The sequence below is a fragment of the Diabrotica undecimpunctata genome, chromosome 7 (genome assembly GCF_040954645.1).
Source record: "Diabrotica undecimpunctata isolate CICGRU chromosome 7, icDiaUnde3, whole genome shotgun sequence".
NCBI classification, from domain to species: domain Eukaryota; kingdom Metazoa; phylum Arthropoda; class Insecta; order Coleoptera; family Chrysomelidae; genus Diabrotica; species Diabrotica undecimpunctata.
The window spans coordinates 52,167,227-52,192,126 of NC_092809.1; the positions used below are offsets into that span (position 1 = coordinate 52,167,227).

The 24,900-nt window shown below is 33.7% G+C and overlaps 1 protein-coding gene across 1 annotated transcript in view; it reads left to right on the forward strand.

Annotated features, from left to right (window-relative positions):
- The window catches only part of LOC140445343 (glucose dehydrogenase [FAD, quinone]-like), a 34,764-nt gene extending 29,770 nt beyond the window's left edge, over nt 1-4,994 (forward strand). Inside the window, exon 4 of the mRNA XM_072537315.1 lies at nt 4,386-4,994. Within this exon, the coding sequence (XP_072393416.1) occupies nt 4,386-4,945 (560 nt within the window). The 3' untranslated portion in view covers nt 4,946-4,994. The remainder of the gene's footprint in view (nt 1-4,385) is intronic.
- Nucleotides 4,995-24,900: the final 19,906 nt, after the last annotated feature.

Here is a 24,900-nt window from a genome sequence, read left to right on the forward strand (position 1 = left end):
AGCTTAATGGAAACACAGGTCTCCAGCCAGGAGAACTTGGTGAATTGCCTTTTTTACATAGTCCTCTAATGTTGATTTCGGACGCGGGAAGCTTTTTAATACACCATTGCATTCCTTTTTTACGGCCTCTACAGCCTCTAGCATAGCTGCAGCTGACCAAGATTTATGCTTTTTGCCCCTTCCAGTCATTTCTGAAATAAAAAAATGATCGTGAATATTTTATTTTACCAATTTTCCTTATTCCAAAGCTGTACAGTGTTTTTCTTGTTGTAGTGCTTATCCGTTTCGGTTGTTGGCGACCATCATGGAAATCTGTATTTTGTAAACTGCTGCTCTGAAAAGATTTGTGGTTGTTGTGTTGAACCACGTACGAAGATTTTTTAGCCAGGAAATCCTTCGCCTTATTGGTCCTTGTTTTCCTTCTACGTTTCCTTGTAGAAATAATTGTAGCAACACATATCTTTCGCTGTTCTTCACAATTTATAGGTTAGATTAAATATATATATATTATATATATATATATATATATATATATATATATATATATATTTAAATTAATGTAATTTTCATTAATGCCAACAAAAAGCAGACTATTTGATTTACCTTTGTGTATAATTGAAACAAAATAACATAAAAAATAACGTTGTAAACACAAATAGAATACGATGGTTTAGTATCTTTATCTAGTTTAGTTTATATGTTTATTTAAGTAAAAGTCTGCTCTACCGTTTTAATATAGTTGCAACTTCCGACAAGTAAATGTACTTTACTTCGAAGATAAATATAAAAGCATGCATTATTTGGCCTTAAGCTATAACAGTAGAATAATTGTGACTGTGTTATATAGATAGCACAGCACAAAAACTGTCCAAAAATAGATACCCTATTAGTTTTCTGAGGTCAAAATTATCAAGTGCAATTTGCAAGCTATTCGGGATGCCATATACACATCTTTTAATGTTATATTTAGTTCAGTCAATTGGGAAATGGACTATACTGTCTACTATATCACAAGTTAAACACTTTGGAGTTTCGCTGTTTGAAAATAGGCATTCTAGAGCCCAGTCTAACGTGTCTTAGAATTACTTGGGACCTTATGCTTGTTGCTGTTGTTTTCCACGGAGAAATGCTACTTTAATCTGTTTTAGTTTCTAAATAGAATTTTGCCACTCCCGGTTTCATGTACTTACCCCTTTGAAAAAGGCTTTTAAATCACATTCCACACTCCGATATTCGACCTCTGATTCGTCGTTACCGATAGCATCGCGGTCGCTTACGTCTGCTAATTAATTACCTTCGACTATTTCACTCATCTTAAAATTTTTACATAATCTGACCAATCACAAACCAAAGACAGCTTGTGTTATCGCGAAAACACCAACTGTCTTTCAATTCTGATTGGTCTATCAGCTTCGTGTTTTCAACGACGTAACCATGGATACCGATCGCAAAGCAAAGTTTGACGGTTGCCAAAAAAATTATTGTAGCTGTATACGTCAAAATGAGTCGTTTCGGTGGTACTTCAAATGAAGTTATAAACCAAAACATTGAAGAAAATATACCGAGTAATACAAGAAAATCTAAATCTTATATATGGAGACAATTTATGATGTTCTGTGTGGATCGCAACTACAAATTAGATGCAGAAAATAACAACGAAAGACTAAATAAATTCCTTCCTCTCATTTTACTGAATTTTTGACCTGTCACTTTGTTCATGAAATAGTCTAATAAAATACCACTCGTGATTTAATTTGGCTTATAAGTCTGTCTTTTATTTCTAAACTCAACTGAGTGTCTTAAAGAAAACACCACTCGTCCTACGGACTCGTGGTGTTTTCAAGCTGTTTCGTTTAGAAGTAAATCGAAAGACTTATCGCGAAAATTGAATCACTAGTGGTATTACTATTAATAATAATACTGCCGTGTCAAGGTAAAAAGCAGTAAGTGCCAAAATAATGGTTTTGAGTTATTTGTAATTTAAGATTTTTTCTTTCACACAATTTATTATTCCTTTAATTTTAAGCAGAAAAACGTCAAAAAACATTAAAAAATATGTTCTGATTTTTGTTAAATCAACAATTGTGTTACTTGTTTTTGGGCTGAAAATTCAGCATTTACTGCTGTTTGCCCTAATAATGAAGTTGTTTTCTTAAGCAGAAATGTAGAATTGTCAGCTTTATGTAAATATCGGTTTTAAAAATAAAACAAAAATGCAGAATAAAGAAAAAAGTCTTAATTACATAATATTGAAAAAACTATTCGAAATTTATTTAGTCTTCTACGTCATCTTGTTTTAATGAAAGCCGAAAATGCCGTCTGTTTTCAGGTATGAAAGGGCACAGTTGCGAAATTATACCTTCTTTCTTTTGCTTAGGGACACCTCTACAATTATCGCGCAATTTACTGGGAATTTCTAGTTTAAAATTTGCTTTAAGAAAATTATATTCTTTGAAATTTTGCTAAATGAAATTGAGCCAGTCCATCCATTTTTTTTTATTTGGCTTTTGAATCTTCAGATTGCCAATTTAAAACATCTTCATTTATTAAACAAATTACGTTCATATTTTTCCAGTTGACTTTTCTGTAGCTTTGATAAAATCGTTGAAGTCGTAAATTTTTCCTTCATTTGTGATCTTCATGCTCTGTACCATACCGTGGTGAACAGAGTCCACACTCATGAAGGTGTGACCTGCCTCAAAATATTTAAGGGTAATTTCAGAGGTGGCAATCATTTTTGAATTTACCATTGTGACAAACATGGTGAATTAGCACCAACTTTTATTTTGAGCTGAGCAATTATTGTCTGTCCAATACATTACTTTAACGGCGTCTCTTTCTTAAACTAAAGCTCTACAATATGCAGATGCAATTTCTTCTGCATTTCTTTCAGCCACTCCTTTATGACACAAGACTGATATGTTTTTTAGTGCTTCTACTCTTCTTGTTTGCCATTGATGTAAAAGTTAGATGAAAAGCCACAAGTCGTCTTGTAAAAAATGTCTTCTGGCTTGCGGGAATCCTTGGTAGCATTATAACTTTCTGTAAGTCTACACTCCTTACTACTTTGGTTTCCTCTTTTCTCTGTACTATATCCTGCTTTTATTTAAATCTTTCTTTTTTGGCCTTTTCAGAGTGCTGTAGCTATTTCATGCAAGATGCACAAGCTCCTTCAAACTTAATGCTTACAGACTCAAGAGACGACAGATTATGTTTAGAAGTTGAAGACAGTTCGCAGCTGTGGCTATTGCCTCATTATGAGATTATATATGCTAAATATGCAACATACAGTAGTCGCACCCATCATTTCCTAATTTTGTAAAGCTAATGTTCATGTCGGACACCACTTTTCGATAGGTGTAATAACTTTATTTTCCGGGTATTTTTGAAGATAATAAGCATGAATACTTCGGATTGTGATATCGTTAGCTAGATACAAACGGTTAGGAGCATGTTCTCTCCGGTAGCGACATACATGGATGAAATGATGAAATATGATAAATTACTATTTAAATGGGAATAAGCCACAATTAAAGGTTAAAATACGTTTATTAAATAAACGTATTATTATTATTATTAAATAAACGTATTTTAACCTTTAATTGTGGCTTATTCCCATTTAAATAGTAATCCTGATGAACCAGGTATTGAAAGGTCTAAAATATTAAAGTTATGTAGAGTTAAATCCAAATTTAAAAAAACATGATTTACCTTCTTGATCTGATGCTTCTGCTTGTGTTATTAAGGACACTAAATATTTACCCCGTGAGGTAAACATGTTATTTGAATAGTTTTGGTGCACTCCCCAAAATACCACACCTTACACATACACTTCAAATAGTAGACTAAACAAATCTAAGTACCGCCAGGAACTGCAAATTACACTTTCTGCGCGATGTCATGTATTTATTTTAACGGATTTTAAATCAGGTGATGTTTACGCAAATGGCAGTACCTATTTGAGAAGATACTGTCTTATGTCATGATATAATACAAACTTTGAATAAAAATGTAAAGAAAAATAGCAGTATCTACTTTACTAAGTAGATACTGCCATTTTCATTCACAATAAAAATAATGTTCCAGATCTCTGTGTAGGCAAACAGCAGTAATTAGTTATTACGTTGGATACTGCCTGTTATTATCACATTGAGAGTTACTTTGTTAGTTACTGCTTTTTGCCATTGGTAGTTCTGATATAAGTTGACTATAACCAAACCCTTTTTAAAAGTAAGAGCAGTTACTACTTACGTAGGATACATTAATATCTCATTTTTGACAAAAATGTCACTTATTGACTTTTACCTTTACACGGCAGAATGTTGCGTTTCGTCAATCATGTACTTTTCATGTAGATAGACAGTAACCTATTTTTTATTTTTTAGCTACTTTCTACAACCTCAATGACAACTACACCACAGTATTTTCAACATTTAATACGTTAACTGATTTCTTGGTGTACTGCATAAACTTAGAACCAAAATCCAGGGGTTGGTTAAAACTGAAATCGAATAATCCCGCTGATTTTCCACTTATAAATCCAGCTTATTTATCAGACGCTAACGACGAAGACATTCAGGTTCTCTACGAGAGTATCCAGTTCATCTTAAACCTCACCAAAAGCGAACCCCTTCAAGCTATAAATGCAACTGTGGTTGCTCAAGCTCCTGATTGCGAACACTTAAGAGAAGAATCAGAAAAAGATTATTGGTACTGTGCTATCCGCTCCCTCACTTCAACTCTTTACCATCCTGCAAGTACAACTAAAATGGGAACTAGTGCCTCTAACTCCGTCGTTGATGTAAATATGAAAGTTCATGGTATTTCAAGCTTAAGAGTAGTGGATGCAGGATCGATGCCCAAGCTTGTTCGAGGTCATCCACTGGCGGCTATATGGGCAATGGCTGAAAAAATCGCTGATGCTATTAAAGAGGAGCATTTATAATAATGAAAGTTTTAAATTAAAATAAATATAAAATTATTAAAACAAGCTTTTCTTTATTGTATCCTTCTTTGTTGTGACTGGCTGTTATCGTTACATCTAAAAGATAGCACATTTGCGAAGTATAGTATTATTTCTTACTCGCCTTTTCTTTTGTGTCTGGTGATGACATTGAATAGTTGGTCTCCTAGTTCACAAAATTTTATATTTTTGTTTTATGAATTTTAAGTTACACTACGTACTAAATCTCTCTCTTTCTATTCTGTCTTATCCCTTGTTTTATCGAGGATCTGTCTTGTTAAATGAATCTGGTCAATTGTTGATTTTTCTGGAGTAAAGGAACTTTTCTTGGGCACTTAGCAACCTGAAAAATAATAATTTTTATATTTTCCAATCTAAATAGTGCGTATTTTCGCCTTTTTGTGATGTTAAATTGTTTATAACTAATAAACTATCAACTTTAGAGAAAAATGATAACAGATTTTTTTTTTGTTTATATAGACCCAAGAAACCTAAAGATGTTTCTCGGAACAAAAACCGATGATTTTTGGAATTTTTTTAAAAAAATTGTTTATAACAATTTATGTCCAAAAATTTTGCCCGGCTTTCTTCTGATTAATATAAAAGGGACGTTTTTGAACAAGAAGGCGTAAAGAACCCGAATTAGAAACCTTTTTCCTACGGAATCAGCTCATATGATCAGCTCATATCCTGGACTATAATGCTTTTAAAGCCATTTTTGTGCCCTAGATTTTTTACCCTTGGACCAGCCGATATGTACGACTCTAGAAAAAGTAATCCAAATAACGATTCAAAACTGTGTACATAAATGCCATACTCTATCAAATTGCCGATTATGTGGTAAAAATTTTCCGAAAATTAAAGATTGTCCCTGCTTCTGGTACCAATATTTTTGTACGGCATTAGGTCGCAGGTCATTATTTTTGTACTTCCTCTCTAAGTTATAAATGCCATACAAATATGTTTGGCCAAAATGCCCCCCCTACCCTTGGGTGGTAAGTTTTAGTCACCTGTACCGATAAAAATTGACGGCATAGTTTCTAAAGTTATTATTACATATTATAGTATTGCTTTATATGTGTTTTATGCTAGGTCAAATGGAATTTGGAAAATGTCCCATGGGCTTGTAGTCTATAGGTAGAAACATTCTACAATAAATATGAAATTCAAAGATATTATTAAAAAAAATTAGAGGCACAATGCAGTATGCGACCGAGTAACCCGACATTTGAAGAATGGGATTAAAAACAAATAATAAAAAATTTCAGTACCTAATATAAGCGATGAGGATGGAATACGATTGAAGGAATCGCAATTCTGATTCAAAACAAAATCTACGAAATTTAGAAGAAGAATAGGAAGAAACTAAACAAAGAATTAATTTCCCAAAACATTTAGGTCAGGAAAATCTTTATTATGTGCTTGAAAAGATAACTCCAACTAAATACTTGATATTAATCTTTTTGCTTTCATCATTTTCACCTTTTTATTATTTTAGGTTCAGGCAGCCTCCTTTACTAAATTTTAAAACCAAAAGTTCTACACAAGGAGTGGACGATATTAAAGTTTCATTCTGTTTAATAATAATGTTTCATTCTGTCCTTTTTTTACAAACTGTATATAGGTATTTATTTTGGTAAAATGGCTTAGTTTTTTATTTTAATTCTATTATAATCAACGTATATCATTTATTATGCAATGCATTTTTGTATTTGTAATTGAGATAGTTTAATTTTTTTTCTTGTCTTGTTTTTGCTAAATAGTTAAACTGAATTTATTCATATTTATCCTTTCAGCAATGTATGCAAGCACCGTTTATTTTAATATTAGGAGTTGCCTACACTGCAGGTTCAAAAAACTTTTAAATGTATAATAATTATAATATGATATTATTATTGATTACATTGAATAAATATAATTATATTTTGATCTCTTTAATAAAATACGACGAAGTAATTTTGTTGGAAAGCAAGAAAGGTCTCGAAAATATACAGGGAATCAAAAATATGAGAAAATAAAAACACAAGCTTTACGACAATACAACTTTACGAGTTTACAATAATTATACAACAGCAAATAGGTAGAAAGACGAGTAAAAATAAGAAATATTAGTAAAAAAATATTAATGTAATAAATAATTTATTTCTGGCGTCATATCTGCGGCTGCAACCACACATCACCTAACCTCTTTTTAGTGGTCTGTGGCTTATTATTATTAGACCTTATTAGTGGTCTGTGGCTGCAACAAGCATTATTTAAAAAAAACGTACAGAAATGTTCTTTCAATATTGTAATTGAAAAAATGTAACCTAGATAACGCGAGATCCCTGTGTATGTTAATACATTGATTCCGAAGTATCAACCTTGTTTTAAATAGGTTACATTGAATTTTTGATACTTAATCGTTTAGTTAATTAAAATGAAGCCAGGTAATTCGCGAATTCAAGCGACTGTGCTGCCGTTTATTTGGAACTAGAGGAATTGGGATAAAAATATAAACAAGTCATCTGTTAACGTATGTATTAACCTCAGTTGAATGCTTGTCAGTTGTATTTGCATTCATTTAAACAATATATTTATTTATATTGGTTATAATTATGGAGACCAAAAACAAAAAGCCCAGTAATAGTAACAGAATGTGTTCAGTTCCGCAGTGTTCTGCGAGAGCAACGAAGGATATCTCTTTGCATTAATTTCCCCGAAATGAAATGGAGAAAAAGGAATGGAGTCGTGTACTTCGCATTGGAAAGAAAATATTGAAATACATGAATGTATGCAGTTAACATTTTACAGATAATGACTATTTTTTATCAAGTAAGTAAATATTTTACTTACAGGACTTTTGTGTCTTCTATCACATCACAGCAAGTTCTGGTTTTGCCTGCTAAAGGACACTTTACCTCTACACAACATTTTTGTCTACTACTACATCAATACTTACACCCAACCATGAAGCACTTGATGGTATAATAATGCCAATACGTTCATTAGTATCAAGGCGACTTTCTAGTGCTGCTTGAGAATTAGTTTTCCCCATGTGACAGAAACCATTTATAGGGATTGCTTTTTTATACACAGTGTTCTCTTTTTTCAATTTTCCCCATTGTTTCGTCGTATCTCTACTACTTAGGTCTTCCAGGTTCTGAATGGAACATTTCCAACAAAAATAACATATATATCGTCAATTCTAACAAAAATAAATTATATGTGTTTTTACCGAAAAACAAAGAGCAAAACAGCAACAACATGTTTGCATTTCCCAGAGGCTCCAGCTTTACAGGTACACTTGCAGTTGAAAGTCTTTTTTGAATCGGTTGACAGGATTTGAATTCGTATTTGATGCGGTAATCCTTTCAGATTGCTGGTTTGCAAACATAATGCCTAAAGTTTTACTTAAACTTCATTTTTTGATGTTACTCCGCACATTATTATGTGATTGGCATCTAGCACTGCTTTTCCTTTAATTAAAGGTCCTTTAAATCGCACACAATATTAATTACATCTACAAACGTTATCCCAATTATATCCGCCATATTGATACAACTGCACTGCCACCTATAGTCGATTGAGTTCGCGAGTATGTAAATAACATTATTGCTATTAACTTATTAGCGCCGAAATTAATAAATTATTGATTTTGTATTATTTTTTGCAATATTTTTAATGGACTGTTTGTAAATAATAAAAAACTTCTTAAAATTACTTTTTCTCGTATAGTTCAGTTCTGAGATATTACCTGTTGCCTTAAAGCAACGCTAAGGCTTACACTACCTAGATTTTATTAAAAAATGGTATAAAAATAAACGCTTTTGGGATACATTAAAGTTGGCAATAAAATAAAAATAGAGATTTATTCATAAAACAACGTAATACTGGGTGATTAGTTATAAAAATTTACACTATTAAGAGTAAAACGATATAAAATAAAGAAGTACATAGCATACTATCACATTTTAAATACATACATTGTTCTAACAATAGATTTACATGTTTTTAACCGCACATCTCTTTTTCCCGTCTGAAGTGATCTGAAATGTATTAAATGATTAATGTTGTCAAAACGAATGTCATCCGATACTCGGCTATCGACAGATGCTGTCAAGGAAGCTAATGGCATTCCACTTCCTTTGCTAAGTATACTATACTTCGCTAAATATGTGCGTGTGCGTACAACCTTTCTTGTCAAATTTAACTGCGATATATTTTCTCTGTCAGTTTTATTATACAATATACAAGTGTTTTGTAACGAAACATCGAGCATCAATGTAAAAATTGGCCAATATATTAATTTTCTCCACGAATACTGATCCGATAGCAACTTATATTCTGATCCATTTGATCAGTTCCTACCATAAAAGTGTTATATTTGTCGATTAATTTCGGTCTATAAACAAGTATGTTTCGTTACGCCTTGTCATTTTTATTGATTCTGGTATCATCTGAACAGTGCAAATACCGCCAAATCTGTAAAAATTTATTTCTTTACATGGCCTTGGACACTGCATAATTTTTCATATCATCATTATAATCCTAATAATGTTGTTTAGATGGTAATTGATTATACCCACTTATATAAAAAATAGTAATAAAAAAACGAATCTCCTCACCTGTTATTTTGGGATCGGGAAAAGTTAAAAATAATGGAAAGCGACGACTTTCGTCCACTAAATGTTGGAGAAATGATACAAATAATTGTTCAAATATTTTCGTTTCAGACATTTATTTATATTTTTAATAGTCAGGTTTTGGAAATACACAGGCACGCTCGTTGTCAAAGTGTGCTCCCGTTAGCCATTAAGGTTGATTTAGAGGCTCAAGAAGTCGTTCTGAAATCCAATTTTTCAGCTCTTCAGATTAAAAATTATGGCCAGGAATTTCTTCATGCTGTATGTAATCTTTGTTGAAACCAATTCTTTCATTGTTTGGTAGTCGTATTTCTGCTTCGGGACGTATTTGACGGGATGAAAGGTTATCTACCAGCCTAAAAATGTTCTTCGTCTTCTTTTTATGTAGGCATGATTGTATGTTCTTCAATGTGCTTCAAGTAAGTTGTAGTTCCATCGTTTTTGTGGTCTTTGTTTTGATCGTCTTCCTATTGGGGAACCGTGCCTTGCCGTCTTTACTACTTTATTTGTTGTCATTCGGCATTGATGTTCTCCACTTTGCATTTATGTCATATAGGTATTTGTACTTATAGCTCTGTCCCATCGTGTTTTACCAATAATTTGTTTAACTGTTTTCATCTCTGCTGTTTCAAGTATCGTTTTTTCTCTCTGTATCAGGTCGTGTCCCTGCCGCGTATATCATTATTGGTCTGATTACTGTTTTGTAAATTTTGCCTTTCATTTCTTTCCCAATATTTTTATTACTTCATGGTTATGCTTAATACTCCATGCTCCATGGTTATGCTTAATGGTTTTATTCAGGCAATCTGCAACTATGTTTACTCTATTCACTTGAACTTCCACTTCTGTTTAGAGCTATACATAGCTAGACGGGGTGATGCCTAGATATTTAAACTACATCACTTGTTCTATTATCTAACCTTCCAGCTCCAATTAACATCTTAGTAAATTTTCTGTTGTAACCATGCATTTTGTCTTTTTGGGTAAATTAACATGGTACATTTTCTGACAGTATATAAGTTGGTACAGCATACGTTGTATATCATCATCACTTTGAGAAAGTAGTATTGCGTCGTCTGCGAAGCAGATTATTTTAAGTTTTTATCGTTTCTATCTTCCACTTGGTATCCTTTTTTAGTTTTACCTTTTATTATTATTTAATTCATATTCAGGTTGAACAATAGATGACAACTTTTGTTGTGTTGCTAGGTATTTTCGATCGTTTTGATTGTTCTTAGAGTTATCTTACTAGCGTACAATTAGTAGAATATATCCTTTAATTGGACCCAGTCAAATGCCTTTCTAAGATCCACAAAACATAGATATGCTGCTTAATTTTATTCCAATGATTTCTCTTGCACTTGCCTCATTATAAATATACTCAGTCTATAACCTTTTCGACCTAAAACCTTGTTGTTCTCCTGCTAGTGTTATAATTTCATTTAGTTTATTTGTTCACTTTTGTTGTTAATTTTTGTGTTGTATTTAATAAATTAATTGTTATTTTCCGCCTTATCTCCATTCTTGAAAAATTCTGTTTTGTTCTATTATTTTTTAGATTAGTTGTAGTAGTTGTTTGGTCAGATCTGGTCCTCCGTAATTTACGAATTTGTTTGGTATTCTGTTTTCTCCTGGTAATTTTATGTTTTTAAGTTCCTTAATGCTCCCTTTACCTCTTCCTCCTCAATATTTATTTCTTCGTTTGCCGTCACCTCTAATGTTGCTATTGTCGCTTTTAGCCTTAAAATGTTAAGTTATAAAACATTACTAAGCTCGTACATTTTAATTATACAAAATTTGATAATTCTAGCTCTACATACCCTTCTTAATCTTCAACTCCTAAATCCTCGTCATTGCCTACTTTTGGATCTGGAGGTTCTGCAAAAATATCGCCATCCAGTTCATTATAAATAATATCAAGGGCTTGAGCAAGCGAAAAACCACGTCTAGAACAAAAATGATAAAATTTAAAATATAGGTTGTATAAATGCCTATAATGCCTTTTTTTTTATAGCGTTGCTTAAAGGCAACGGCTGGGTTACAACAGGCACTGACAAGTAGGTGTTTATAAATTAATATAAATTATTTAAAATATGTTTTGTTAGAAGTATAATCGACACACATTTAACATATATAAATAATAAGTCGAAATTTCATGTATGTCGAAATTATACTTACGCAAATCGAATGTCCATTATTTTCAAGTTATATATTGTACTAAAAAAAATATAATATGCGCCAAACTAGTAAACAGTTCTTAACACAGTAACGAAATAAGCATAACTAAGTAAACTTTACGTTGGCGTTGGCGCTATCGCTGACGTTCCCGTTACAACATGGTCAAATAGGAAACTCGTATGTCTATTTATAAATATTGTTCGCCGTTGGCTTTGGCGCTCGGTTTCGTTCAAGATGAACCAACTTTATCTTTTGCCGTTGGCCGTTGTAGCACAGAATACACCAACCCTTCTGTGGTTGTAGTCACGATCACAGAACATAAAAAAAACTGTATCTTTGTCATCGCAGCCAAAAGCGATACCGAAAAAGTGATAAGGTTTGTCAAACAAATCAAACTAAATTATTTGTTTATGTTTGTATTTCCACGTGTTTATAAAGTGAAATAGTTTAGATAATTTAATTTATATTTCCTATATATTACAAATTTCATCAGATCGATAGTTTACATTTATTTGTGGTTTTACCATTTGCAGTAATTTTTCAAATACTGGAACCTGCATCCTGGTATATTTAAAAAAACTGCTATATATCCCAGTTTTTTATATTCGTATACTAATTAAAATTACCTCTTGTCTTTCTGTTCTGGTTAATGGGCCTCCGTTTGTATTGACAATCTCTTTTATTTCGGAGGCTCAGTGCTGCTTGAATACAAAGTATCGTATATAAGTGCCACTGCACCTAACAAAGGGCGAGCATTTTCATTTTCCATTGTATTAATTTTCAAGCAAAAATTACTAATACCAAATCAAAAATGTAAGGTTAGAAATAATCTTTAACGCCAATGCCAACCGAAACTTTATAAATGAAGTATATGATAGCCAGCGCCAAGGTCAACGGCGAACGCCAGCGCCAACGCCAACGTAAAGTTTATAAATCAGCCTTTATAGTTAATGAAATTGACACGGTCAGTCCTGTTTTATGATTGTTTTATGACGTCAAGATCCTCCCAAATACAGGCATGTTTGCTGTTGCTTTATAGCAACTCACGGCGCTAATGGGTTAACTTATACATGCTACACATAATGCTACATAAAGTTAACATAATCAATGATAGAAACAACAATATCCGAAAATTTGTTATGTAATCTCTATATATTATAATATGTCTACATAGACATTGTGACTATTAAATATTTAGCTTTAAGAAGTGAATTTTAAGATCAACCAGGATGGTTTTAAATATTCAAATACTTAATTTAAAACATTTCTTTGGTGATTAAAAAAATCTGAAACATAATCTAAATTAAAAATATATAAACAAAAATATGTGCAAGTTAATAATGCACAGATGTTATCTGGCCATATATGAATATATCAAGAAACTAAAAAAATCCAGATGTTTTTTTAATTATAGTAAGAAATGGTAGAAAGTCAAAAATGTATTCAAATTTAAAAATATGTTTTGTAATCTTCTGCAACTCAGCTATAAATAGACAAAATAAAGGAGCCTTAACATTTGTTTGGATTGTACTACATTACCCAATCCTCGTTTTAGTACTAATTTTTGATTTCCTCTCTATTATTCTGTAGTGTTATGAGCATTTGCCATCTTTTATTATAAAGGGTGATTCATTTAGAGGTACTTTTTTTGGTGGGGATTCGATTGGAGATTGTGCATGAATACTGTCAAACTGGCATTTCGCTTTTGTTCAGTTTTGTTTGACTTTTCATTATGGAAAGACTTAGCCCGGCACAGAAATATAGTTGTATTAAGAACACAGAAAAATAAGTTGTATTTTGAAAACGGGAGTTCTGTGAGGAATGTGTTTCGTGTGCCTGGAGCAATTTATAGTCCACATAATCGGCCTACCGAACGTACAATTCACTTTACGATTAGTAAGTTTAAAACCCAGTTTTCATTATTGGCTAACACGCGACCAAATAGACCACATTCAGCACGCACTGAATAAAATATAGCGGCAGTAACAGATATTGTAATCGGAAATAATGAAGAATCGATTCGTCGCCGTTCTCAAGAGCTTGGCTTGTCATATGCAATAACTTGGCGTATTTTACGTAACGATCTTTGTTTAAAAGCATACAAAATTCAATTAGTGCAAGAGCTGAAGCTGGCTGACCTTCCGAGTTGTCACCATTTCAGTCGATGGACTCCAGTCGATGATAAGCTTTCAGAAGATCCACTGTTTTCGAGAAAAATTTTGTTTTCAGATGAGGTCCATTTTTGGCCTAATGGGTACGTTAATAAACAAAATGCCCATATTTGGGGTGATAAACCACCCAAAGTGGTTCAACAGGTGCTATTATACACTGAAAAAACAACTATTTGGTGTGGTTTATGAACTGGTAGAATTGTTGGTCCATATTTCTTTAAAATAGAGGCCGGCCAGAATGCTACTGTGAATGGAGACCGTTATCGTGTCATGATAATGAACTATTTGGTACCTAAAATTGAAGCTCGTGATTTCGGCGACATTTGGTTCCAACAAAATAGCGCCACTTGCCATACAGCCTGTGAAAGCATGGGTTTACTGCGAGAACGATGCGGTGAACAAATTATTTCACGCTTTGGACCAGTGAATTTTGGCCGCCTAGATCCTGTGCTATCTCACCTCTAGACTTTTTATTTTGCGGCTAACCAAAGTCCAAAGTCTACATAAATGGACCAGATACGATTGAGGTATTGGAGGCCAAAATTACTCCAGTCATTGGTGAAATACCAATCGAAACGCTGGAACGAGTCATCGAGAATTGGAACTTCAGATTGAACCAACTTAATTGTAGTCATGGCCAACATTTAAAAGAAATTATCTTTAAGAAGTAATTGTAAAGAATTGTTGAGTTCTTTTGTATGATAATAAATATTTTCAAATAAAATTTATTTTTTTCATTGTTTTTTCTTGTTGAAAAAAGTACCTCTAAATGAATCACCCTTTATATACCAACTATTTAAGTTTTTCATTTTTTACCATTTTGCCCAATTTCTTTTCTCCTTGACCTATTCTAATTAAGACTTTTATGTTTAAAATGCATTGAACTAATGAGATTTTGAACAAGACGATAAGATAACATCTTTAAATTCTTCTTCTTAATAATAATTATTGAGAAAATATATCTCAGGAAGAAATAATGGTAATTTGGATGTTCAAGAGTTGATAGAAGGGGAGGATATAGTTTGGTTTTTAAAACCGAGAAGACTGGCATGTCTTGGTATCAATAAGACTAGTATGCTGTAAACACATGAAAAAAATCATCAATATCCTCTTTCTTTCGACAATCAATAAGAGTGGGTATAATTCGAATCATATCTTTTGCGCCACTGCCCTTGGTCTTTTAAAGCTCCAAACATTTTGCGGAGTATTTTATGCTCGAATATTCTCAAAAGTCTTTTATCCTTCTGCGTTAGAGTCCATATTTCCGCCCCATATGTGAGGGTTAGCCTCAGTAATATTTTGTATATAATAATTTTAGTTCCTTTTTGTATAGTTTGGAAGTAGAATTGTTTTTGGAGTCCTAGTATACCCTATTTCTAAGGTGTATTCGTCTTTTAATTTATTTGCTTGTTTTGTTGGTAGTTATCAACAGCGAGTCAAGATATGTGAAAACGTTGAAAGATGTGACTTCCAAAGACTGTTTCCCGTTTCTTATTTGCTATAAGATCCTTAGTAATTAACATGTAGTTACTTGGTTTTGTCTTCGTTGATGACTAGACCGACCTGTTTCGCCGCCGTTTTGAGTTCTAGGAAATATTAGTCAACATCTCGCTTACTACACCCTGATGTCAATATTATCAGCGTATCGTGTATTTTGGACGGTTTTTTTTAAGGCAATGTTAAATAGGAGGCAAGCCAGGGCATCCCTTTGTCTGAGTCCATCCTTTATACCAAAGGATCGAGAATTCTCTCCCTGTATCCTAACACTGGCTTTTAAGTTAGACATTGTCATTCTCGTTAATCGGATAAGTTTCTTTGGTATAATAAACGCACTAATTGATTGGTATAGTACTGTTTTGATACTGTCGTACGCGGCCTTGAATATGTGATGGTTTTCAATGATACATTATAATGTTTCCTCAAGGATTTGTCTTATTGAATGAATCTGGTCAATTGTTAACTTTTCTGTAGTCAATCCGGCCTGGTATATTCCAAATACACTGATTGTGTAAACTTGTAGCCTTTCATAGAGAATATTTGCTGGTATTTTGTAGGTGGTTGTTAACAAGGTTATAGTTCTGTAGTTATTAAACTGAAGTTTATCAACTATCTTATTTAACAGGCATACCACGGCTTGAGACCATTCACAGGACATGATCTCATTGTGCCAGATAAAACGCAAACTTTTATGAAGTGTCTATAACAGGGCGTTGCCATCATTCTTGTTTAGCTCACTGAAAATTTTATGTTGTTGCTGATTTATTATTTTTAAGCTTTGTAATGGCTTATTCCACCTCTTTAATGGCAAATGCTGTTTCGGTGTGGTTAAATAAATTTCAGTCATTTCGATCTGCTAGTGTATTTTCTGCTTCTTCGATATGATTAAATTTTGCGTCGAAAATCTCATCTATTTGTCCCCTATACTATCTCTCAACGGTTGCAATGCGCAGATTATCAACATTAATTCTGTTCCTTAGTTATATTTGATATTTTTCTTCTTATGTTTGCCATTACAACAAAGTGGTCACGATCTGGGTTTGGACCTCGGTAGCTTCTGATGTCCATTAAGTCGAAAGAATGCCTTGCATCTATTAGAATGTGATCTATCTGGTTAAATGTTTCGTTGTCAAGGGATTTTTATTTTACGTTCCTCTGTGTATCGTTTTATGAGGAAATCTTGTTCCTTCTACTATTATATTTTACCAGTTTTTTTGTATTAAGGTTCCAAGCAATTATTTTTACGTCATGAGGTGGATATCGATTATATTCTTTGTCTAACGTGATGTAGAATTTATCTTTTTTGTCGTCTTCCTTGTGATTGTACACTAAACTAGCTATAGTTAAAAAATTTTTCTTTAAGACATTAATTACATATTCTGTTGTTTATGGATTTAAAGTTAACGACTAATTTTACTTTGTCTTTTTTTATTAACTAGAAATCCACTCCCAAACTGGTGTCGGATGGTATGTCCGCTATAGAATATATTGTAGTCTGTTTTCTTGATAATTCCCGATTTAGTTCATCTCATCTCTTACTTACTTACTTTACTTTCCGTGTCCGGAACACCAACAGCTTTAAATTTTGTGTTTCTAATGATTGGCCACATAGATGGTCCTGTCATTCGCTAAGAATAGGTCTTCTTATGTTCAGGTCTTTCTCATCTCTGTGCATGATAGTAGATGGTGACTATTCTGAACCGCGCCACAGTCGCAGGTATAGTCCTCCTGGTATCCCCATTTCTTCAGGTTACTAGCACAACGTGAAACGCCAGTTCTTAGCCTGTTTAGCGCTTTCCGTGTGGGATACGGCAAATTGTGTCTAGCGGCCATTTCCTCTGAGGGAGCAAAATGTGTTGTAGCTGACGCCTGCCAAAGGTGTATTCGGCGCGTCTTTGCCTCTTCGGGAAAGGATTGTGATTTTTTCAGAAAGCTTTTCCGAGATCTTAATCTACTTGGCTGAACTTGGTGGTCATACAAGAGGTGTCTTCGATCCGTTTCCTGCTTCTTTCGTTCTATCTCTGACGTGACCTGTCTTCTAATAGCAGGTGGAGCGATTTCGACTATAGGGTAGACCTCTTCGATAGGTGTCGGTTTCAGGCAACCAGATATTATACGAACCGTTTCATTTAACGCAACATCGACGTTTTTAGTGCGAGCAGAGTTTTTCCACACTGGTGCTCCAAACTCGGAGGTAGAAAAACATAATGCTAAAGCAGAAGTATGGAGAGTGTGTGGTTGTGCTTCCCATTTTATGTTTGTTAGTTTGCGGATGATATTATTTCTGGCGCTTACTTCTTTTTGGATATCTTGACAGTGATATCGATAAGACAGAGTTCTATCCAAACGTACGCCGAGGTATTTTGGCGTCTGATTATGTTCCAGCATCTGATCATGCCATTCCACCTCCAGTGTCCTTTGAGCATACTTGTTTCTAAGGTGGAAAGCACACACCTGGGTTTTTGTAGGATTGGGTTTCAGATGGTTTTCGTCATCTTCTAGAGCATCTGTCAGTTGTATCATCCGCGCGTAAATAAACTGTTTTGTTTGTTGGTTTTTGGGTTGGTCGTTGGTGTAAATATTGTATAGTAATGGCGCGAGTACACTTCCCTATAAAAGTCGGTTTTATTGATCCCTCCACCAACTGTTCTCGGACTGAAGCGTTACGTAGAAGCGTCTATTCTGGAGAAGACATTTCATTAACCTTGTTAGTGGGAAATCCTTTGTAATTTCGTAGAGTTTTACCAGTAGCCGTTGATAGTTAACTGTGTCATAGGCGGCAGTCAGGTCTATGAACGCTACTCCTGTTATTTTTTTCTGTTCAAACCCATCTTCAATATGTTGGGTGAGATTAAGAGTTTCACTACAGCAGCGTTTTCCGGGTCTAAACTCTGCTTGATCAGGAATAATTTTAGTGTCCACAGATTCAGCGATCCGATTTAGTATCATTCTTTCGAACGCCTTAAAAAGGTGACACAAAAGAGAGACAGGTCTAAAACTCTTTCTATCCGCAGGATCCTTTCCTGGTTTTAAGAGGGCGACCACTCTAGCTTTCCTCCAGATTTTGAGTATTTGGAATGTATCGACGCAAGAGTTCATCATTTATACGAGTCACTCTAGGGTTTTTGGTCCAAAGTGCTTTATTTGTTCTGTTCGTATATCGTCTAGGCCAGCCGCTTTATTATCTTTCATTTGGTGGATCGCATCTCTCATTTCCTCCAGACAAAAGGAGGTACCTAGAACATCCTCTTCTTCGTCGATATTTCGTTGTATTCTCACTTTGTTCTTCCTTGATGTCGTCTTACCATTTGTCAGGGGACGATGGACTATCTGATCGGGTGTGATTTTGTCAGATTGGGTGCCGGGATGGCAGGATTATTGCCAAGATTCCGAATTAATTTCCAAGCGCATCTGCTGTTTTGTTTCATGTCTGGACTCATGACCAGCTTGCAGCACCTGTGCGTTCTGTTGGCGGATATCGCATGTAGCACTTCCTCTCCGGCCTGTATTGTTGCTTCCGAAAAGGGACGATCTTCATATAGCTGCTCGTATCTTTTAAGTAGGGGTTTAGATTCTTTATTTAGCCCCGCTATATATTCGATTTGGCAACCTCTAGGGATCTATTTTCGTGATATTTGTTTTACTATTTGTACAAATTTATCGTATAAATCAGAGCACGTTTCTAGCTGGAAAACTTCTTAATCTAATGCTTCAGCAAATTTTTCCCATTTTGCTCATTTTTTCCCAATTGAAACTTCTCTTAAAGGGAACAATTACGTATGTGATTGCCGAGTTCAAAAAGCAAGTTATTGGTCTGTGCTGTGTTTTTGGGAGGGGGCTTCCAACAATTGTTGTCACCTGGTCTCCAATCCTGTCGCTGACAAATATATTGTGTGGGTTGTAACCTCTGCGCCATCTTCCGCTGTTGAAAGACGCAAGCTGCTTTGGATGATGAATAAGTTTGAGGTTCATGTTTTCAGCCCAATTTTCTAGTTCTTCGCCATTGAAGTCCGTTTCGTTACACCCCCATGCTATACGGTGACAGTTGAAGTCACTTAGTATAAATTTTATTTGCTGTGTTTGAAAGTTATCCGGTTTCTCAAAAACAAAATCAGCGTTTTGCGGTTTGTAGATGGACGTTAAAGTACAAGATTTTAGTTCTACTGTGAGGATCTCGATGTCATCTCTACATGTTAAAGATGTGGAAACTATGTCGGTATCTGGTCTGACAAAGAGTGCGCTACCATACTGGTAATGTGGTCTCTCAAGTACAAGTCTTATACCTTAAATCCTTGATCTGCGGCTTGCAGTACCTCGATGGGGGTCTTGAACCAGTAGGACATCGACACCGTGTTCTCTGTATATATTATACAGTATATATTCTTTATTTGCTGATAGTTTTTTAATATTAATTGAAGTAGTCATCAAAATGGCCTTGGCAAAGACCGTTTTGATTGCGTTTGCATCTAGTTGGTGCACCGGTGGTGAAAGGATTAGCCGACATTACTCGTTTCCAGGGCACGTTTGATTGCTTTTACATGTGATCGCAATATACGCGGAGGCTCCTTTTATGTCCTTCATCTCATCTCTTAAATCGCTATCACATCGGCATTTATTTTATTCAGGTCTTGTGTTAGCAATTTAAGAACTCCTGGAGCATAAAGGGTTCGTATATGCTATGTGCAGATCCGTAAATCGGTATTACTTTGTCGTTTGCTATATCGTTGTGAATTAAACAGTGCAAGATTTTTTCTTTGTGGTTTCATAACAATAAATTTTTTTAAGGCAAAAGGTCATTAACCTTATTTAATGCCTGTATTTTGCTAGTTATTTGTTATGCAGTTTTTAATTTAAAGTGGTTTAGAATAAATTATATATATATATATATATATATATATATATATATATATATATATATATAATCTGGTCATAAATGACGAATAAGCAATTTTAATTTATCCTAAATTACTAAAGTTGCTTGAAATCAAGAGTTTACCTTACGGTGTTCTTTTATTATAATCTCATAAATACCGCACTACTGTGCGTTAATAAAATTACATGCACCAGGCGCACAAGCACTATGTTCTGCTATTTCACTGTGACTTAAATTAATTCAAAGGGCTTTGTCCTCTTCAGTGGTTTAGTTAGCCCTGTGTTGTCAAGGAGCTAGATTGCTTTAACATTCACATGGCGATGAAGTTGTTTTTCATAATTTACCCATCTTCTTGATAATTATTGTAGCCACAGTTTCCATACCCAGGTTCTTATGGAGGTCGCTGTTCCTCACGTGTTAGGGAGCATTCACAATATTTCTTTATACTTTATTCTAAAATTTATGGATTATATCTATATTACTTTTCTTGGCACACCCTCAGACTTGGCTACAATAGGTCTAAATAGGTTGTAGTATTTGTTTATAAAGTAAAAGCTTGTTGTACATAAATAGAGATGACTTTCTTTCAAGCATCCAATACATTTTTTTGTATCTTATGCCAAGTTCTTTTCTTTTTCTCTTAACATGAACTTTCTAGCGTAGTTGTGCATCTAATATTATATCTAGGTATTTTGCTGTATTTGCATATGGTACTTGGTTATTATTAATTGTAACTATTTTATTTTGTATCTTTTTATTGGTAAAGTTAACGTGTACAGCTTTATTTTTGTTCGGCCTAACTTTTCATTTTTTTTTTGTTCAGGAATGTATTGTGATAACTGCTGTTTGTAGTTTGTTTATCGCCTCTTCGATAGTGTCGTCTATTGCTAAAATTTCAAAGGCTAGAGCAAATTTCAAATTTCAATTTCAACAAAATGAGAAGAGTTCTATGTACCAGGGATTTAAAACTGGAACTAAGAGTTAGGTTGGCGAGGTGCTATGTTTTTTCGACCTTATTTTATGGAATGGAATCTTGGACCTTGAATGCTACATCAATGAAAAAACTGGAATCATTTGAGCTGTGGGTGTACAGAAGAATTCTGAAAATATCATGGACAGAACACGTCACAAACAAAGAGGTTCTGCGAAGGATGAACAAAGAAATGGAAATTTTAAATTCAATAAAAACAAAAAAATTGGAATATCTCGGACATAGTACACGTGGAGAGAAATACACCTAGCTCCAACTGATCATGCAGGGAAAGATCCAAGGAAAGAGAAGCATAGGGAGGCGTAGAATGTCATGGCTGCGCAACCTGAGAGAGTGGTACGGATGTACATCAAATGAACTTTTCAGAGCCGCCGTCTCAAAAGTTCGAATAGCTATGATGATTGCCGACCTCCGCCGCGGAGATGGCACTTGAAGAAGAGAAGATTGCTAAAATGGCAGTATTATCAGAAAATATAGCAATGGTATTATGTTTTAGTACAGGTATATTGCACATGTATAGCAAATAAAGGACCGGGCCCAACGCGCTACCTTGCGGAACTCCTGCTTTAATACATCTGATGAATAGGTGTTTTCTTGGTTAATTTTAGTGTCTTTCATATAAATAAGACTGTAAAATTTGCTAATATTGCTCGGACATAAATGTTTTTAACTTATGTATCAAACCTTCTTGCCATACTTTATCGAATGCTTGACCAACATTAAGAAATATAGTAGAACATTTTTTTCTTCTAATGATTTTTCAATGATATTTTTGATTTTTTGCACTTGATTAATTGTGGATATTACAGGAAGTAGTAATATTGGTCTGTACGAGTCAACTTCATTGGGAGGTTTACCTGGTTTAGCAATGATTATGACTTCTGCCATTTTCCATAATCTGGGTACATATATTAACCTAATTTTTAATCAATAAGATTAGTATGTTTCATAATAGTTTTACGAGGTAGGTTTTTAGTAGCTCACCACTGATTAAATCATAGCCTGGAGCTTTTTTTGGGTTGATATTTTCTTTTATTTCAGTCATTACCTCTTTAAAAGATGTTGGTCTTATTACTTCCTCCATTTGAACTGGTTCTTTCCAACTTAGCTCATCTTCTTGGCTTTCATTGGGTTTTAACGTATTTTCAAGATGTTTAGCAAATAGATGTACTTTTTCTTCATTGCTCCTGGCACAATTACCGTCCTCTAGTCTAATGGGCGGAGAGTGGATAATTGGTCTTTTTATTTGTTTTGTAGCTTTCCATAAAAAATAATCAGTTCTATTATCATCCGTTAAATTTTGTTCGTATGTATTAATTAGGTATTTTATTCTTTAGTTGTTGGATTTCTCTTTTGAGTCCTTGACTCGCCTTGTTTAATCTTGTTTTATCTTGAGGAAAGCTATTTTGTTGTCATATTCTTCTTAGGTTTCTTTTATTGCTTGTTTTTGATAACTATTTCCCTTTACCCTAGGTTCAGCACAGAAGTGGGTCAATCATCTGAATTCATGTCAAAACCACCATCAATGTCTCGGTAATTGACTGAAATATTTTTAATTATAAAGAAATCTTATTACATAGGTCAAGAATTCTATTTCTACCTGTAGGTTAATAAGTTGATCGGCCAGTAGATATTGATACGCACCTATGTTCGTTGATAGCCAACAGAAGTTTCTTTCCTTTAGTAGTCGTTAGTCTAACCCAATGTTTCTTTGCATTAAAGTCTCGTCCTACTATATATCTCTCTTCTAAGGTATTCAAGAACTCGTTATATTGTGTTCTTTTAATGGAATGCCTTAGCTGTATTATCAGGGTTTATTGTGTGATACACTTTATATCCTTTAAACTGAATGTATGATTCATTTGTAAAACGTGAATCAGATATGATGCAGATGTCAATTTTCTCGATTTCAAGGATCACCTGTAACTCTTGTTAATGTTGTAGCAACCCATTGGCATTCCATTCCATGATTCTGATTTTACTAGCCACTTCTGATTTTGGGATTAGTACACTTAGTGCTATGTTTCAGGCGAGTAACTCTTTCATTCAATTTTTTTAGTTTATATAGTATGAGCTGTAGAGTCGAGTCTAATTCTTCTTATGCTGGTTTTTTATTTTTATATTGGCATTGTTGGTTTCTAATGCATCGTTATATTTCTTATTTACAGTAGCTATATCTGTTTGTTTTCAATCAGCAGCACTTTCTTTATTTTTAATTACTCTTTTTTCTGGAGGATTTGGTAGGTTGTCCTTTTTTGTATTTCTGTTTTTTATTTTCTGCATCTTTTTTGTGACAACACACCGTTTGTAGTTGGCAGGATGCTTTTCACCACAATGGACGCATTTTAGTCCTGCGTTTTTTGGCATATCACAATCTTTAGTTAAATGATTTTTTGTGCAGTTAAAATATCTCTGGCACAGTATTTCCAAGTATGGCCATGTGGTTGACATCTTTTACATTGTGGCACTAATTCAGATCTCTCAAATGGTCGGATCTCTACTCTTAATCCTAATATGATTAAATCTTATTGACATCTTCATCTTGCTCAAAGGTTACTATGAACATGTCTAATGGCTGTTTGGTTAGTTGTTGTTGTTTGGCTGTTTAAGATTATTGACGGCATTTATCACTTTGTAGCCCCTGTTTTGTAGATTAGCAACAATTTCTTTTTATATAAATATATGATGACTAGAAACGTATTGATCGAGAGTAGTAAATCGATGCGAGGGACCTCTGTTTTAGGATTCTACCTCGATATACTCGATATTGTTCTGAAGCTATTTTCTTGTAGCATTATAAAGTAATTACTATTTAAATGGGAATAAGCCACAATTAAAGGTTAAAGTACGTTTATTGACGTTTCAATTTCCACTTCGGAAATCGTTCTCAAATACAAACATTGATATACTCGACTTTTGCATGCATTTTACTATAGAGAAAAAACTAATACAACGCCAGTATAGAAGCTTCGCTTAAAAAAAAAAGAAAAACAATAACCAGAGAAAGCTAAAGTGAAATAAATTAAATAAATTAAAAACAAAAGAAGTGAATCTTTAGAAGAAATAAAACTTTTGGCAAATGATCTTAAAACACGGAGAAAGTAAATTAGAGCTCTATAGGCTGGATAATGCCAACAGTGGGTGTAACGATGTGTGAAAAGAAAGAAAATAACATTTTCGGAAGTTTCTGAAGAAAGCTACTAGTTGTTATATATTTTCTGGTAAAGGAATATTTATATTGTTCTGAAGCTATTTTTTTGTGGCATTTTAAATTAATTACTATTTATATGGGAATAAGCCACAATTAAAGGTTAAAATACGTTTATTGACGTTTCAATTTCCACTTCAAAAATCGTTCTCAAAATACAAACATTAGTAAATTAAACAAATTTTGTTTTTTGTTACTTAGTGAAAAATTCTTCTTATAATTTAATTTTATCTGACTGATCTATATTGACAATTCAGACATACATTATACATTTTAAAGTAGATGACTTTAAAATGATATTGCCAATATTGTTGAGTTGCGTTCCTGGGACGACTTTACTTATAAGATAGTTCATTCGATTACATGAAATCAACTTTAACTTGAGAATATCGGT